This window comes from Cervus canadensis, chromosome 32, assembly GCF_019320065.1.
Source record: "Cervus canadensis isolate Bull #8, Minnesota chromosome 32, ASM1932006v1, whole genome shotgun sequence".
NCBI lineage: Eukaryota > Metazoa > Chordata > Mammalia > Artiodactyla > Cervidae > Cervus > Cervus canadensis.
The window spans coordinates 35625511-35642936 of NC_057417.1; the positions used below are offsets into that span (position 1 = coordinate 35625511).

At 41.8% G+C, this 17426-nt stretch overlaps 1 protein-coding gene across 1 annotated transcript; it reads right to left on the reverse strand.

The window, feature by feature from the left end:
* Positions 1–230: 230 nt before the first annotated feature.
* LOC122432908 (patched domain-containing protein 3-like) lies at positions 231–15230 on the reverse strand. The gene is made up of 6 exons (XM_043455207.1): positions 15198–15230; positions 14547–14711; positions 12054–13010; positions 10838–10959; positions 4419–4564; positions 231–1930 (listed from the first exon to the last, which is right to left on the reverse strand). The coding sequence occupies exons 1-6, from the start codon at positions 15228–15230 to the stop codon at positions 426–428; spliced, it is 2928 nt and encodes a 975-aa protein (XP_043311142.1). The 3' UTR covers positions 231–425.
* Positions 15231–17426: the final 2196 nt, after the last annotated feature.

Genomic DNA, 17426 nt, shown 5'->3' on the forward strand with positions numbered 1-17426 from the left:
CATAGAAAAACCCCAGACTAGGAGAATAAATAATAGTTACACTTTTATACAATAATGCATATGAGAAGTACAATGAAAATAATATTCCATTTTAGAGTATAATACATAAAATATTTGAATTCCAGGCATAAACTACTAATGAGGAAATAAAAGGACAAATAATTGGAAACTTATGCTTGATTGTATAGACCGTAATAAAGATGAAAACACTTCTTAATTTAGTAAAAATATTTTAATGCGAGACATTAATTTTTCTCAGGATATTTTAAATAACATTTTAAAATGGTATTTACAAGCCAAGGAAACATGCCTTTGTTTTTAGTTTATTGACTATTCTTAATAGTGCATTTTAATCAGATTGGATTGGGCCAATCAGGAATTCTATAATTGGTCTTTGATTTGTTAGTGACTATTCAAAGTAACTTTCAAAAAAAGGTTAAGAATACTGGGATAAAAACTAGACCATGAGCAGCTCCAAATACCATCACAAGAAACATAATCTTGAAAAATGTCCTGAAGATGTATGCGTTAGCTGCAGACAGGACACACACCCCTATTATTGTTGAAACTGCACTTTGTAACACGGGGTAGCCTAGCAGATACAGTGCCTCAATGGCTTTTCGGTCTACTGAGGGCTCTGAACTGGAAACAAATGCATAGGAAATGTGAGCAGAAAAGTCAAAGGAAAACCCTATACAAATGACAAGATTAATCATGGATATGGAATCAAGGTTGACATTCCAGAAGGCCATAAAACCTGTGACGCCCACAATCACAGAAGCAATAGCAAAAGTTACCCACAAAGAACACAGGGGATGAGGAATTAATAATAAGGAAACAATGAACATAGCTGCTGATGCAACAACCACATTTCGAACAGTGTTTTCTACTATTGCAGAATACTGATCAAAATATATGAACGCCGGGTTGTACACCATTAGGGGAACTTCACACTTCTCAGCCATGTTTCGGAACTGGAGTAACATCAGCTTCTTATTGGTTGAAGAAGAAATACCTATGGTTTGAACGAAGGCGCGGGAACAAATGATTTCCTGTGATGATGTTATATTAATATCATATGCAAAAAGTGGAAAATCCATTAAAAAAGTGGGAATATTGCTTAGAAACGATGTCTTATCATTTATATCTTGACGGAGGTTTTCCATATATTTTACATATTCTTGTAACCAAAACTCTGTAAGGTTTTCATCTACATACTCACTGTTTTCAAAATCTGCCAGACAGCTTTCCAGTTTTTTCCTAGCATCTTTATCCCAGTAGTCAATAGCCTCAGTAACGATCACCATAACCCTGGGACCATAAGTAGAAAAATGGTCTTCTTCTACATTAAAATATGGTGTGATGTAGGAGTCGTCACTTGCCAAATTTCGGAGGTCTAAACCTTCCTGCACATGGAAACACCCATATACACTAGCTATGATGTACGAGACATATAGGAGCACGACAAAAATCTTGGACTTGGTGCTTATGAGAAAAGGACCAAAATAGTCTCTAAAGAACAGATTCATTGGATGGATGTCAGCTTTATATTCATCTTGGAGAGAATTGCAAGGGAGGCAGCAGGACTTTTTTAATGAGGAACATTTTTGGTCAGGTGTTTCTGGCTTCTTCAACCAGCGTAGACAGACTACTTCTCTTTTCCCATCCAGGGCCATAAATGCTCCAAAACAGGTGATGTTATAAAAATAACAGAAGAGCAGGGTTGTTCCTGTATAGATGCAAAAGTATTGAACGGATCTGAAAGAGGTCATAATTCCTGTATAGAAGGCCAGGACATTGGTGACAGTGGTGATGGTAATGGATACTGCCACTTTTGAATAGACATCAGACATCCGCTCGCTTATGTTATCCATGAGGCTGGTCTTCTGCCAGGCAGAAATCATGATAAACATGTCATCGACCCCAACACCTGTTAGAGAAAGAAACAGTCTTTGTACATTTTAACATTCATTAAAAATTAACCAGATCAACTCAAACCATTTTCTTTGCCTGTCTCTCAAGGTCTCATTGATCTTGTGGAGTCTGTGTTTGGATACTGCTTTCTCTGACACCTTCTCTGGTTGCCTCTGAATCTACAACACAACTCATCACTCCTTGCTCTGTAATAACTCTATACTTTGTACACATAGCACAGTACACTCTACTCCTAGTCATCATTCAGGGTGTTTCAATGAAGAGTCAGGAAACCTGGCTGACTGGGTATTAGGTGAAGCAGGATTAGCCATGCATCTCTGATTCCATCAGAACATTTGAGAGACCATTTTCTCTTATAAAGCATTTGACTCTAAGGCACTAATACTGAGTTAGCATCCTGTTATTTAAAATATAAGCTGGATTTATCTGTTCTCCAGTTAGCATCTAGCTATCAATGTGGTATGATTTTAAAGGCACCCCATAGTCTGTACACACACACACAGATATCCATACACGTGTAGTTTTCTGTTAGTCTAGTTCTGACACCCAGAATGCTGTCATTCAAACTTCACTTGCCCAGGTTAAGGCATTAAGTCAGTAAAATGCAGGTACCCTTGAGATCACAGATATGTACCAAAGTAAAACTTAAGAATCCCTTACATAATAAGTGAATACTAAAGTAACCAGTCTCTTCCACAGTGATGTTTCCTGATTGATTTGGAATAAAGAGGCCAGGAGAACATTTGAGGACTCTGAAGTCATCACTGAAGGTTAGGAGAGGAGGACCACAGAGAAGAAAGGGGATCACCCAGGACAGCCTAAGCACGTTGCAGATAAATTTCACTTCCCTCAAGCTCCCTACCGCTTTCACTCCTATACACCTGTTTCTGTGTGTATTGATACAAAATCAATACTTGGAACTGAGTGCTGATTGATTTTAATATCAACCTTGGAAGATCTTCTCCATGGATTACACGGGAAGGTACTGGGAATTGCACTTTGCCTCTAATTTGGATGTTCTGTGTGTACGGTCTGGCAAAAGGCCTGCAGTGACACAGGCCTTGTGTAGTCTGTCACAAACTGCATCCTGACACGCCCCCTGCAGCCAGCTTTCTGGATTTTGCTTGCATTGAGCTGGACAAAGGGCAAGAATCTGAAGTATTAAGGACCACAAATAAACTCATTGATATGCAACAGGTATTTAAAAGCCGGTTTTATTATTTATGGAACTTGGCTCAGAAACTGTCCTCACACATTTCTTGAACTACTGAAATCACACAGCCCCCCCCCCCCCAAACATACATCCCTACACTAACATGTCTATATATATACAGATAATATGAAGACGTTGATATGAAATCAGTTGTCTACACTTTAGTTGTTTATGGCTGTGGGAACATTGAGTGCTTAAGCGTGAGTGTGTGCTAGGAAGGCATACATCCAGTGCACAGTTCCTCCCCTATCTTCCCTAGGAAACCAATGATTAATTCTTCCAAGTTGCTTACCACCCAAAATAGAAACATATTTGCCTTCTTATGCTTATTGTAAAATAAATCCTGAAAGTACAGGCAAATACAAAGAAAACCTTTAAACAACTGTAATTCCAGCTGTCAAGGATAATCCTTGCTAATATTTTAAGTATTATCTATCCAGAATTTTCTCTATACAAATATACATGCATATTTGTGTATCTCTCTGTTTTAAACAACTTGTTTCATAACCAGCATTTTTCATTTAACACTTTATGTCTACCTCTTTTGAAAGACTGAATAGGATTCCAAAACTTTAATGTGATATGAGCAGATCAGTCCCATGTTGATATAGGATTAGCTTGTTTTTTCCTATTCTAAATCACACTAAAATGAACATGCTTATTTTATTTTGTGAAAACCTGTCCAATAACTAGGACAAATTCCCAAAAGTGGAGTTGGCAGGTCAAACGTATTCCATTTTAGATTTTTAAGTCTTTTGATTTGTTGCAAAGTTATATCTTAAAAGTGCACCAATTTACAAATCTCCCTCAGCAGAATATGAGAGAGTTCACTTGCATACAACCTTCCCCAAACCTTCAATCTTACTATAATATTCATTAATCTAATAAGAAGGCAAAGTATCTCACTTTTGGTTTAACTTGCATCCCTTGATTAATCAAAAGGTCAAATATTTCTTTCTTACATTTTCAATGATTAGTATTTTGGATTCTGTGTGTGTGTGTGTGTGTGTGTGTGTGTGTGTGTGTGTGTATGTGTGAAATGCCTGTTCATGTCCCTGGTCTGCATTTTTCCATTTGGGGTACCAGATTTTTCCAACTCTAAAGGCATATAATTCCATTTGGTTTTCTTTTTCTCCTGATACCTCATTTTGGATCTGTAAAGTCACCTACATATAATTATTTTGCTTAGTCTAACACAATACCCTTCCTTTATCCACCCCACACCCCCCCCCCCCACACAGTATGCAGCCTCACGCTTTGTTTTACTCACCTAGGATAAGAAATGGTGAATTTGCAACTATGAGCACAAATGGCACCCCAATGTACAACATCAGGCCAAAGCCGCTTACCACTGCCAAGGCAACAGAAATGACTCCAAAGACTGCAACCCACATTTTGTTTCGTACACAGTCACACCTGTAAATTTGGAGGGAAAAGTCATGGAACTTGTGGTGGTAGCTTCCATACTGAAATTCCAGCAATTCATAACATTCTTGACTCGGACACCTCTTCAGAGCCCTCTTGGACAATAATCCCCATACCTGTCTGTTGGAGAACTTTAATTTCCAGGCACTAGCCCAGACCAACTGAACAAAAACAAAGGGCGGTGGGGGGGGGGGGGTGGGGGGGGATGGGGTTGGGACAGAAAAGTTGGGAATCTGTACTTTTACCAAACTATACTGGTTGATTCTTATGCAGTAAGCCAAGCATGAATCCACTGACTGGCCTTTCAGAGCCACAAAAAGATACTAAAACATTGCAAATAGATAATTCCACTCTGATCTCCAAAGGAGTGTGAACAGAAGCAAGCAGCATGAAAGTGCCCATGTCCAGGTACCTTCTCACCCACTTATGACTCCCATTAGCCATGAACACAATCCTAAATACCTCCTGTATGTCAAAGCTGGTTTAATATATATTGTGGCTAACAAAAAGAATGAAAGCCTCCTTCTAGAAGTTTTTCATGGTTCTCCTCTGCTAAAGGAGTGTGCTCTATAAAAGAGGGTGTGTGTGTGTGTGTGTGTGTGTGTGTGTGTGTGCGCTCAGTCAATCCAGTTGTGTCTGACGGCTTGTGACCCTATGGACTGTAGCCCACTAGGCTCCTCTGTCCACGGAAGTCTCCAAGCAGGAATAGTGGAGTAGGTTGCCATGCCTTCCCTCTAGGGGATCTTCCCCACCCAGGCATCAAACCCGTGTCTCCTGTGTCTCCTGCATTACAGGCTGATTCTTTACCGCTGAGCCACCAGGGAAGCCCAAGAAAAGTGGCTACTAATTGCAAAAAAAAAAAAAGTAACAAATACTCCATTTGGAATAATACAACTTATGTCTATTTCTTGGTTGGACCAACAAAAATGGGAATATATATATAGCATTTTAAAAAGACTGGATTTAATACTTCAACTCCCCAACAACCACAACTTTAAAGTATTGACGACAATCTCTAGGTTTCTGTTTTACTTCATTGCCAACTGCTTCAAAACAAATGACTGACAGCTGCCTCTAGAAACTTTTAGTAGGAGAGAGAAACAGTTTGGTTTGAAGACTAGGAAAGTCAACTGTGGAAATGGAGCTGCTGATTCCCAAAGAGCAAAAATATAACTAAAGACCTTATTCATGCAAGGCCACATTAAAATAACCAAACTTTCTTATTAAAACAACTATGTGTGCCTGTATTTCACTTTTTCTCAAACTGCTGGTGCTATCTGTTAAACTCAGGGCCCGAAATCAACATACATACATGCACCAAAACAAAAGTATTTTGTTTTGATTACAAAACAAAATTTGATTACAACCATTACTTTCTTGTGGACTTCCCTAGAGCTCAGATGGTAAAGAATCTGCCTGCAATGCAAGAGATCTGGGTTCAATCCCTGGGTCAGGAAGACCCCCTGGAGAAGGAAATGGCAATCCACTCCAGTATTCTTGCCTGGAGAATCCCATGGACAGAGAGGCCTGGTGGGTACAGACCCTGGGGTCACGAAGAGTTGGACACGATTAAGTGACTCACACATACACACAATACTTTCTTAAAGCAACAATATTGATTTACAGGAATTTAAGATAAAAGTAACACAAATGATCCTTGAAATCAGAATGATTAACAGGATAAAAGCTACATATGACATGCTTAGCCCTATTCCCTCTTTCAGGTTTCTGGATTGTTGGTGTAAATTTTTCAGAGGATGGAGGGAGTGAAGTATATTATTGGCTAGAGTGATTTGACTTCGACTAGTCGCTGTGTTGACTCTCTAAATCATCCTTATTTTAATGTTCTATAGGCAATGGAAGGAAAGATATGAATGCAGAACACCAGTGAGTACACTTGCAGATTTTCTAGTCCCCAAGAAGGACTTTGGTTAAGCAGTGTATCAGAATGACTTGGGAGAGTCCCAACTTTAGATTCCTGCAGTCCTGGAACACAGCTCTGCAGACTCTGATCTACAGTTTCTAGGGAAGTTGCAGAATCCATGTGTCTAAAAATTTCTTCATGTGATCCCAGTGTTCAGGCTGACTTGGGAATCACTGGCAGCAAAACGGTCAATCAAGACAGCTGACAAACTACACGTTAAAGAAGGCATGAGACAGGAGCTCCCTGGGGGCCCAGTGGTCAGGACTCCTCAGGGCTGTCACTGCTAGGGCCCGGGTTTGGCCAAAAAAAGGGTATAAATGGATGAAATGAAGGATAATAGCTCTAACATATACAGAATATTAAATACCCAAACAATAGAAGTAAGTCCTTCCTTGTCAGCAATTATTTCAAATCTAAACAGATTAAACTTTCCAATCAAAAAGCAGATATTATCAGAATGGATAAAACAGCATGATTCAACTATATGCTATTTACAAGAGATTCACTTTAGATCCAAAGACATAAATAGATTGATAACAGGACTGAAATAGATTCTCCATGTGAATAGTAACCAAAAGAGACTAGGAGTGCTTATACTGATAACAGACAAAATAGACTATTTCAAAAACTGTTAAAAGTTTTGAGACAGAAGGAATCATATATTTATAAAAGGGCGAATTAATCAAGAAGATATAACAACTATAAATGTAAATGGATCTCATAACAGAGACCCAATATATGTGAAGCAAATATTAACAGTATTATAGAGAGAAATACATAGCTCTGCAATAAAAGTTGGAAAGTTCAATATCTCCCTTTCAATAATGGGTAAAACATCTAGGCAGATAATCTATAAGGAAAATGAAAACATACAAAATACCATAAAACTTATGAGATGTAGTGACATCAGTGCCCAGAGGTAAATTTATACTGCATTAAAAAAAAGAGAAAAGCTCTCAAAACACTTTGTCGATTTAAACACCTTATGGAACCAGAAAAAGAAGAGAAGACCTAATACAAAGCTAACAGAAGGAATCAAATAAGAACAGTGATAAATAAAATTGAGAATAGAAAAACAACAGAGAAAACCAACAAAGCCAAAAATTGGTTATCAAAAAAAAAAAAATCAACAAAATTGAAAGACATTTATCTAGAGTTGATAAAGGGGAAGAAATACAAATAACTAAATGGGACATGAAAATGGGGACTTCACTACTGAATTTACAGAAATAGAAAGGATTTAAGACATTACTATAAGCAACCTATGCCAAAAAAACTGGATAACCTAGATAAAATACACAAATTCCTAGAAATACACAAAGACCTAAACTGACTCAAGGTGAAAGTCTCAACAGAACATGAAAAAGGACTGTTCCACAGTCAAAAACCTCCCCTCACCTTCAAAATAAAGTCCAGGCTTGATGGCTTCACTGGTGAATTTTATCAAATTTGTAAAGAAGAATTAACACCAATCCTTTTCAAACCCTTCCAAAAAAACTTAAAGGAAAGGAACACTTCCTAACTCTTTTGATGAGACCATGATTACACTGATATCAATGTCAGACTAAGATACCACAAGGAAGCTACAAATAAGACCTCTTATCAATATAGATACAAAAATCCTCAACAAAATGCTAGCAAACACAATTCAATAAGCATATTAAAAGAAGTATACATCATGACCATATGGGATTTACCCCAGGAATGAAAGAGTGGTTCAACATGAGAGCATCAATCAATGTAATACAGCACACTAACAGAACAAAGGATAAAAAACCATATGAATCTCTCAAAAGGTACAGAAAAGGCACTTGACAAAACCCAATGTCTTTTCATGATAAAAAGTCTCAAAAACAAGGAATGGAAGGAAAGTTCCTCAAAATTATAAAGGCAATTATGAAAACTGCACAGCTAACGTTAAACTCAATGGTGAAAAAAAGAAAACTTTCCCTCTGAGATCAGGAACAAGATAAGGGTGCCCACTTTCATCAGTGATATTCAAAGATGTACTAGAAGTGCTAATCAGAGCAATTAGACAGGACTTTGAAATTAAAGGAATTCAAACTGGAAAGGAGGAATTTTAACTCTGTTTTCAGATTATATGATCGTACATATGAAAACTCCAATGAATCCAAAGGAAGCTACTAAAGTTAGTAAACAAATTCAGTAAAGCTGCAAGATACAAGATCAACACACAGGATTCAGTTGTTTCTATCCATGTGCAATGAACAATCCCAAAAGGAAATTAAGAAAGTGATTTCATTTAGTGTTTAAAATAACGAAATACTTAGGAATACATTTAACCAAAGAAGTGAAAGACTGGTACATGGAAAACTACAAAACATTGGTGAAAGAAACTAAAAAAGACCTAAATTAATGGAAAGACTTTCACAGTCCATGGGGGGTAAGACTTAATATTGTCAAAATGACAATCTCGCCTAAGGCGATCTACACATTAAACACAATCTCTATCAAAATTCCAATAGCTTTTATTCAGAAATGTATAGGTCAACACTCAAATCCATATGGAATTACAAGGAGCCCTGGATATTCCAGAATAACCTTAAAAAGAAAAAATAAATGGACGACTGAGATTTCCAGATTTCAAAACTTATAACATAGCTACAGTATTTAAATCAGAGTGGTACTAGTATATGGACAGACATATAGACCAATGGAGTAGAACTGAGCATCTAGAAATAAATCCATATATCTACAGCCCATTGATTTTTGACAAGGATGCCAAATCCAATCAACTGGGAAAGAGCAGTCTTTTCTACAAAAAGCACTGGGATGACTGGATTTCCACATGTACAAGAATGAAGTTGGACCCCTACTTCACATCATATACAACTATGATTAAAAATTGTAACCACCTAAATATTGCAGCTAAAACCATAAAACTCTTGAAGGAAACATACAGCAATTGCACATGACCTTACTTGTCAATGGAAGCTTAGATGTAACACCAAAAGCACAATTAGAAGCAATAAAAATAAATAACTTGAATTTCATCTAAATTAAAACCTTTGTACATTAATGGACATTATCAAGAAAGTAAAGAGATAATCTACAGTGTGAGAGAAAATATTTGCAAATTACATAACTTAATAAGGATTTAATATCCAAAACATATACTCAACAACAACAGAATTCAACAACAAAAGGACAAACAGCTTCACTAAAAATGGACAAAGGTGGGAATTCCCTGGCAGTCCAGTGGTCAGAACTCCAAACTTTCACTGCCAAGGGCCTGGGCCCAAGTTCAACCCCTGGTCGGGGAAATAAGATTCTTCAAGCCTTGGCGTGCAGCCAAAAAAAGGGCAAAGGACTTGAAAAGACATTTCTCCATAAAGGATATGCATGTGTGCTCAGTAGCTCAGTTGTCTGACTCCTTGTGACCCCTAGCCACCAAGCTCTTCTGTTCATGAAATTTTCCAGGCAAGAATACCAGAGTGGGTTACCATTTCCTTCTCCAGGGCATCTTCCTAACACAGGGATCGAAACCAAGTGTCTTGCATTTCCTGCACCAGCAGGCAGATTCTTTACCACTGCACCACCTGGGGAGCTCCAAAGAAGTTATACAAATAACCAGTAACCACATAAAAAAGATAATCATGGTTAGAATGTAGAGAAATTGGAAAACTTACACATTGCTGGTGGGATACAAAATGGTGTAGCCTCTGTGAAAAATAGTTTGGTGGTTCTTCAAAAAGCTAACCAGTGAATTATCATACAACCCAATAATTCCACTCCTAGGTATATACTGAAAAGAACTGCAAACAGGAGTTTAAACAGAGATTTGGACACCAGGTTTCACTGCAGCATTATTCACTATAGTCCAAAGGTAAAAATATTTCAAGTGCCCATCAACAGATAGGTAGATAAACAAATGTGGTGCATACATAAAATGGAGTATTATTCAGCCATGTAAAGGAACTCATGCTACAACATGGGTAAATGTTGACAACATTATGGTAAGTGAAATAAGTCAATCACAAAAGGACAAATACTGTATGATTCCACTTACATGAAATCTCTAGAATAGGCAAATTCATGGAAACAGAAACTAGATTAAAAATTAGCCAAGACTTGGGGGAGACAGTGGGGAGTTATTACTTAATGGTTACAGTGTTTGTTTGGGGTGATGGAAAACATTCATAAAGGGATAGTTGCGATGGTTACACAACACTGATAATGTAATTACTGCCACTGATCTGTACACTTAAAAATGGTTTTTGAAATGACACATTTTATGTTATAAATGTTATATACACATTATATACATTACTACAATAAAATATTTTTTAGAGTTTAAAAAACTATTAAAATTGTTTTACCTGTAGCATGATACAATTGCAAATAATATGATAAGAAGGTAGGCCAAGTGAAACAAGGGGATCACGGTCATAGAAGTTGCCTCAAATTCCAGTTGTCTAGAAAGCGATGAAAAGTAGACAACCTGCCACAGAAACATATTCAGGTAAATGACTTTCAATTCTGATATCGTGTGTGAGTTACATATGATACTGAAATACTACAACTTAATAATTTAAACATTAAAATTCAGTGAAAAGTCAAAATATATGGATTATGATTTTAGAATAAAGAAGGTAATAAAGATTTGCTTCTTCCCACAAATCTCTGGCATGCTTTTCAAAGTTTCTTTCAAAAAATCTAAAGCTTAAGACTCCTGAATACACAAAATCTGAATCTTATATAAAACTGAAAGCATTAATAACTATAGACATAACTTTTTCTAAACTTCTCTTCAGTCATTATCTTTTACTATTTTAATTGTACAAACATCATTTCAGACAGGCCTGGGTATTAAAAGACTTTTCTCAGAAGATATCTTCTCATTTTCACCAGTTTCATTCAGAGTATTAGGTTTGCCATCCCCAAAATTACTGAGCAGCTAATATGCGCCTGGCACTATGCTATAATTTACTTTTAAAATGCTCATCTTTCTCAAAAACATCATGGAACTTTCGTTTAAAGTTTTGCTTTTTTATTCCAATGAACTCCAAAGTTTAGGGGGCTCCCAGAAACAGCAAAGGCTTAAACTGAAAGTAAGAATTACAGAGTAATTTGACCAGATAAACCAAACTAAACCTGAATATCAATGTCTGTACTGAACAGACCTACCCTGAGAATGTACCATTTGTGTTTTTAACCAGAACGTTACCAAGGATTTAAGATTTGTGGCATTCTTCTCCTTTTTTTTTTTTAAAGTCCTCTTTTTACTTTATTAAAAAAAATTAAAAAAAAATTTATTGTAGTATTGTTGATTTACAATGTTGTGTTAGCTTCATGTATATAGCAAAGTGAATCAGTTTTACACATATCCACCCTTTTTTAGAATCTACTGTGGCTTTCTTCAGTGTGCTATTTTAAGAAAGTTGGATTAAGGATCAAATAGAGCAGAGCACACCTAGCTTCCAGTCAAGGACTCTATCTGATAATCTGGGAGTGCTGCTGCTATCGTCCTTGGAACAAGTCCTTTTATCCCTCCCACCTTCTCCTGGCCTCCCATAAACTCCAGCCACTAGCTACCTGGATCTTCTTCAAGGCCAGACTCTCTTCAAGGCTGCTCGCCTTCGTCAGGAAGTGGATCATCCACGCCTTGCTACGTTCATTTTCCTCTCCTCCTGTCTCCAGGTAGTACTGCAGCCGCATGGCTTTGGCCTGGAGGAGTAACTGGCTCGGCCCCATACTCTCGCCCAAGACAGTTCCTCCCAGGATGTTGGCCAGGGAGACGATCTGACCGGCTAGGCTGTAGATGGGGAAGGTGATGGTTCTCAGGTTGAGGCCCTTGTTCCTTTTCCAGGCGAACAAGAGTGGGTTGGGGGGGACACAGGAGCCCTGGTTCTTGGCGCACACCTCGCGGTAGGGGATCTGGGTTCCGTTGTCCTGGGTCACAGTCAGAGCCTGCACCGTGTCGTCCACCTTGCTGATTTCCTCTATGATGTCCGGCTCTAGCAGGGTCTCGGCTTTGGAGACCACGAGGATGGAGGCATAAGGGACCTCGGCGCTCTTCCTGGAGATAGAGAAGACGAGAGAGTCGTTGGCGGTGAAATGTCCCTGCACGAAGCGCCGCTCTGCCTTGGCGGGGCTCCCGATCGGGGTGTACTCCTCCTCCAGGTCTTCTTCTCCATCCCGAGGCAGGTACATCAGGCCGGTGCCCAGGACGGCCGTTAGCGCCATGGGCAGCAGCAGGAAGATCCAGTGGTGCGCGCCCACCTTCCTGCCCAGCCGCCTGAAGGCCCGCGAGAGCGGTGCCTCCAGGCAGTTGGTGTGGCAGCGGGGCCGCGGGGCCCGAAGGTTCTCAGACTGCGAGGCTGGCAGGGGCGGCGGAGTCTCGGGCCCCGGAGGGGGCTCTGCGCTCGGCCCCGCCGCCCGGCCGCGCTCGGGCTCCCAGTCCTGACCGCTCTCTCTCTCCGGCCCCGGCCCCTGGGCCTCGGACCCAGGCTCTTGTTCCGCCTCCCGCTCCGGCTCTGGCTCCGGCGCAACCTTCGAGGGATTAAGGCTCATTTCCAGGAAGGAAAGCCCAAGTTCTCAGCACGGCAGATCAGAAAGGAGCTGCCGGACGGAGCCCCCTCTGCACCCACCAACGGTTTCCTGAAGTTCTAGGCGCGTCTGTTTGACCCCGGGCTGCTCGCGCCGCCAATGCTGGAGCTTCGTTGGCGGTCACGTGGTTCAGTTGAGGTCAGTTCAGTCGCTCAGTCGCGTCCGACGCTGTGCGACCCCACGGACTGCGGCACACCAGGCCTCCCTGTCCGTTACCAACTCCCGGAGCTTACTCAAACTCGTGTCCATTGAACCGGTGATGCCATCCAATCATCTCATCCTCTGTCATCCCCTTCTCCTCCTGCCTTCAGTCTTTCCCAGAATCAAATGAGTCAGCTCTTCACATCAGGTGGCCAAAGTATTGGAGTTCAGCTTCAGCATCAGTCCTTCCAATGAACACCCAGGACTGATTTCCTTTAGGATGGACTGGTTAGATCTCCTTGCAGTCCAAGGGACTCTCAAGAGTCTTCTCCAACACCACAGTTCAAAAGCCTCGATTCTTCGGCACTCAGCTTTCTTTATAGTCCAACTCTCACATCCATACACGACTACTGGAAAAACCATAGCTTTGACTAGACGGACTTTTGTTGGCAAAGTTATGTCTCTGCTTTTTAATATGCTGTCTAGGTTGGTCATAGCTTTCCTTCCAAGGAGCAAGTGTCTTTTAATTTCATGGCTGCAGTCACCATCTGCAGTGATTTTGGAGCCCCCCACACCCTCAGCCTAATCCCTAACCCCTAACCCTAACCCCTAACCCTAACCCTAACCCCTAACCCGAACCCTAACCTAACCCTACCCTTACACTAACCTTAACCCTAACCCTAACCCCTAACCCTAACCCTAACCTCTAACACTAACCCTAACCCTAACCCCTAACCCTAACCCTAACCTCTAACCCTAACCCTAACCCTAACCCCTAACCCTAACCCTAACCCTAACCCAACCCTAACCCCTAACCCTAACCCTAAGCCCTAACCCTAACCCTAACCCTAATCCCTAACCCTAACCTTAACCCAAACCCCAACCCCAACCCTAAATCTAACCATCTGAGCCACCAGGGAAACCCCACGCTAGGTACCTGAAAAGGGGCCACGGCTCCAACTCTACCACCACCGCGTCTCCGCCAGCACGCCTCGCTGCCGGTCAGTGACCTGGAGATCCCAGCGGACGCCAAACGACCACCCCCAATCCCCACGAAATGGGCAGAGCCCTCCCCCACCACCTCTTACAACCTTATGGCCGCCCCCCAGGACCCCATCCTCTCCCCTCAACCACCGGTTTCCCCTACCCGCACCCACATCCCCAGGCACCCTTCTCCCTCCACCACCAAGGGCAGAGAAGAAGGGAAACGTGGCGCCACGCAGGCAGGGACATGACAGAGGTGAGAGGGCGTGAGACAAGACAGCAGCGTGAGGCGTGGGAAGGGGTGGGTGGGAGCAAGCCCCGAGGCTCGGAGAGTGTGGGGAGGCGTCTGGCGACCTCGCGGTAGGCCCAGAGCAGCAGACTACCGGCTGAGGCAAACCGGTCCAGGGCCAGCGGCGGGACGCGTAAGGCAGGCAAGCGGCCCGGCGACCGGGAGCCGCCATCCGTCAGGCCGCACAGCCCGCGAGACGCGACGGAGAATCTGCGCCGTGCGGTCTGCGGCTGGGGGGAAGGCAGCCATGGCCGGCGCCGTGGGTGAAGGCGCGTGCGGTGGGGTGGGGGCGCGCTGAGCACCTCCCCGCCACCCCAACCCTCAAACCCAACCTCGAGGGAACTTGGCAGGGAGGTCGGGCGTAAGAGGGACACCGGAAATGATGCCACTGGGTGCGGGGCAAGGGTGGCGGTGCGCCCGGCCGAGGATGGAGGGGCGGGCGGGAAGGCGGAGGAGAGCCGCCTTTCCCACCCGACCCCCACTCTGCACGCCGCCCCCCACCTTCTCGCGCGGCCCCTCTTAAATATTCATAAAAGGTAGCCCTGGGATGACTTCATCAGCTGCTCACCAAAGAAACCACTGTCTATTCCAACCCAGGAGGAAGACATGCTGGGTGGGAGCTGCTGAGCTGTGCTCAGTCTGACCTCTATACTCTGAAAGATGGAGATGATTTTCAAGAGTAACATGAACCGTATTGAATTTTTTGCTTTGCTCACTGACTTGAGAATCTCCTGCGTAAGGTCTGGCATGCCTGTGCTTTTTATTGCTTCAAAATAAATTTCCAGTTCAGCTTAGTCGAGAGATGATATGCTAAGAAACAAATCTCTCTCAAAAAAAAATAAATGCTAAGAATATAGGCATAATTATACTGCAGAGTTAACACAAATTGCACTGGTATATACGAAGTGCAATACATTTTCATGTGTAATTGTTTTTTAAGTCCTTCATTCTCAAATAGGCTGCAGGATGAGGTCTCCAAGACCCTGGGCTCTCATCTGATTTATGTTAAGGTAGAGTCACCTCTGATGGGTCTATGTCCCAATCATCTTTTTATCTTCTTTCCTCAAAAGTTCTAGGCACACAGTGTGTTCTGTGTATGTTTGCTGAATGAACCATAGACAAATGACAACTGGGAATTCCGGAAGTGCAGTCAGGACTCCAGGAACTGGGTGTCTCCAAGACACTCTGGCAGAATTCCTCAGTCTCACTGTGATTTTCTGTCTCAACTTGAACCCTATGCATGGCCTTTGTTACAGAACTCCTGCACAGGACAGGCCCCCTCAGCAGGGAAATAATCTGACCTAAAATGTCAATAGTTTTTAGATTGAGAAACCCTTATGTAAAGAGAATCACATGCTACCTACTTTTTTGTGCTCACAATTAATTTTAACCCTTTGATTATGATCACTTAAAAAAGAAAGAAAAACGTCATACGGAGGCGGGTAGAATCCCAAACAAAGAAAACCCAGAGTTGCCCACAAATCTGGTGTTTTTAGAGCTTGGATTTGATTTCAGTTCTTTTCATCTAGTTTTTTGACTGATTTTTCTTAAAATGGCATCCATTGGGCTCAAGGCCCTAAGATTCCCACAAAGATGAGGTTCACATGGGAATTTTGCACACACCCACACAGGTACACACTGTCATTTGCATGCAGACATCCACCCACAGACACACACACTCAAAGACACACACACCACCAAAGACAGAGAGCAAACTTCACCATAAAAGCACCGTCCCACAGAAAAGCAGAAACGCACCCTTCTTTCCAGGGGGATGTCTATTTCATTGGTCTAATTCAGACCCCGACAGTCAAGCTGTTCCTAAGCTCAGTTCTCAGTCTTCCCCCTAGAGGAAGGAGAGATGGATTTTTTTTTCCTTCAATCAAGAATATAGATTTTTTAAATAAACACTTCTGCGTCTCAAAGCAGGCTGCACTTCTTAAGCTGCATATATTGATCAGCATTTTATTGTGAGTTTTCTTTCAGTTGAACTGGAAAAAATATAATCTAATTATGTCCTTAGTGACAGTTGGGAATCAGTCGCACCAAATCCAACGGGGTGTGTTTGTGTGATTGAGGTGTTTAATTTGGGGGACAACAAAGCGGAAGCCGTGGCCATGTTTTAACGTAATTAGCACAGAATCTCTCTTAAGGGCTGAACTATCAAAAGGACACAAAGCTCCTTCTGAAGCTGGAAAAGATTCTACCCATAGCACTGAGCCAGGGTGGTCCGAGGCCCCTAGAGCCATCTAAGCCTCAACATTTTACCAACGTCTCTTCAAGAGTGTGGCATAGGAAAGACAGAAATACTCCAAGTCTTGGCTAAGATTCTATAAAGAGAAATAACCTGGGCTTGTAGATACTCCACACTGCGGTTCTGTAAGCTGCTGACTCCCAGGTTGTTCTATTTCATAAGCCAATAAAATATTCTTTTTTTAATTTGGGAACTAAGATAAAGTTGCCTTTTTTTAAGAGGGGTAGAGGGTTAAGAGGGCTTCCCTGGTGGCTCAAATGGTAAAGAATCCACCAGCAATGCAGGAGACCCAGGTTCGATCCCTGGATCAGGAAGATCCCCTGGAGAAGGGACTGGCTACCCACTCCAGTATTCTTACCTGGAGAACCTCATGGACAGAGAGGAGGCTGGCAGGTGATAGTCCATGGGGTTGCAAAGAGTCGGACACAACCGAGCAACTAAGCACGCATGGTACAAGGAACACCATTTGGGGACCAGTGCTCTGAGCCAGGTGATTAAAAAAAAAGACCCCAAAAATAGAGCACAGAGTACCTAGGAAAGATCTGACAGAGCCAGAATGCTCACATTTCTCACCATCAATGAGCAGACATTCACCAGGAGCATCTACATGTCCAGCCTCAAAAGGGGGCTATATAGCTTCATTGTAATGCTCTCACTTTGATCCTCATCATCACTGCAAAACCATTTGGTC

What these genes read in the sequence shown, in the direction of transcription:
- LOC122432908 (XM_043455207.1), bottom strand. Translation starts at nt 15,230, where the DNA reads ATGCCAGACCTTACGCAGGAGATTCTCAAGTCA. An exon ending in CGCAGGAGATTCTCAAGTCA is followed by an intron (nt 14,712 to 15,197) that starts GTGAGCAAAGCA and finishes CCTTCCCCCCAG; the next exon opens with CCGCAGACCGCACGGCGCAG. An exon ending in TGCTCTGGGCCTACCGCGAG is followed by an intron (nt 13,011 to 14,546) that starts GTCGCCAGACGC and finishes AATCCCTCGAAG; the next exon opens with GTTGCGCCGGAGCCAGAGCC.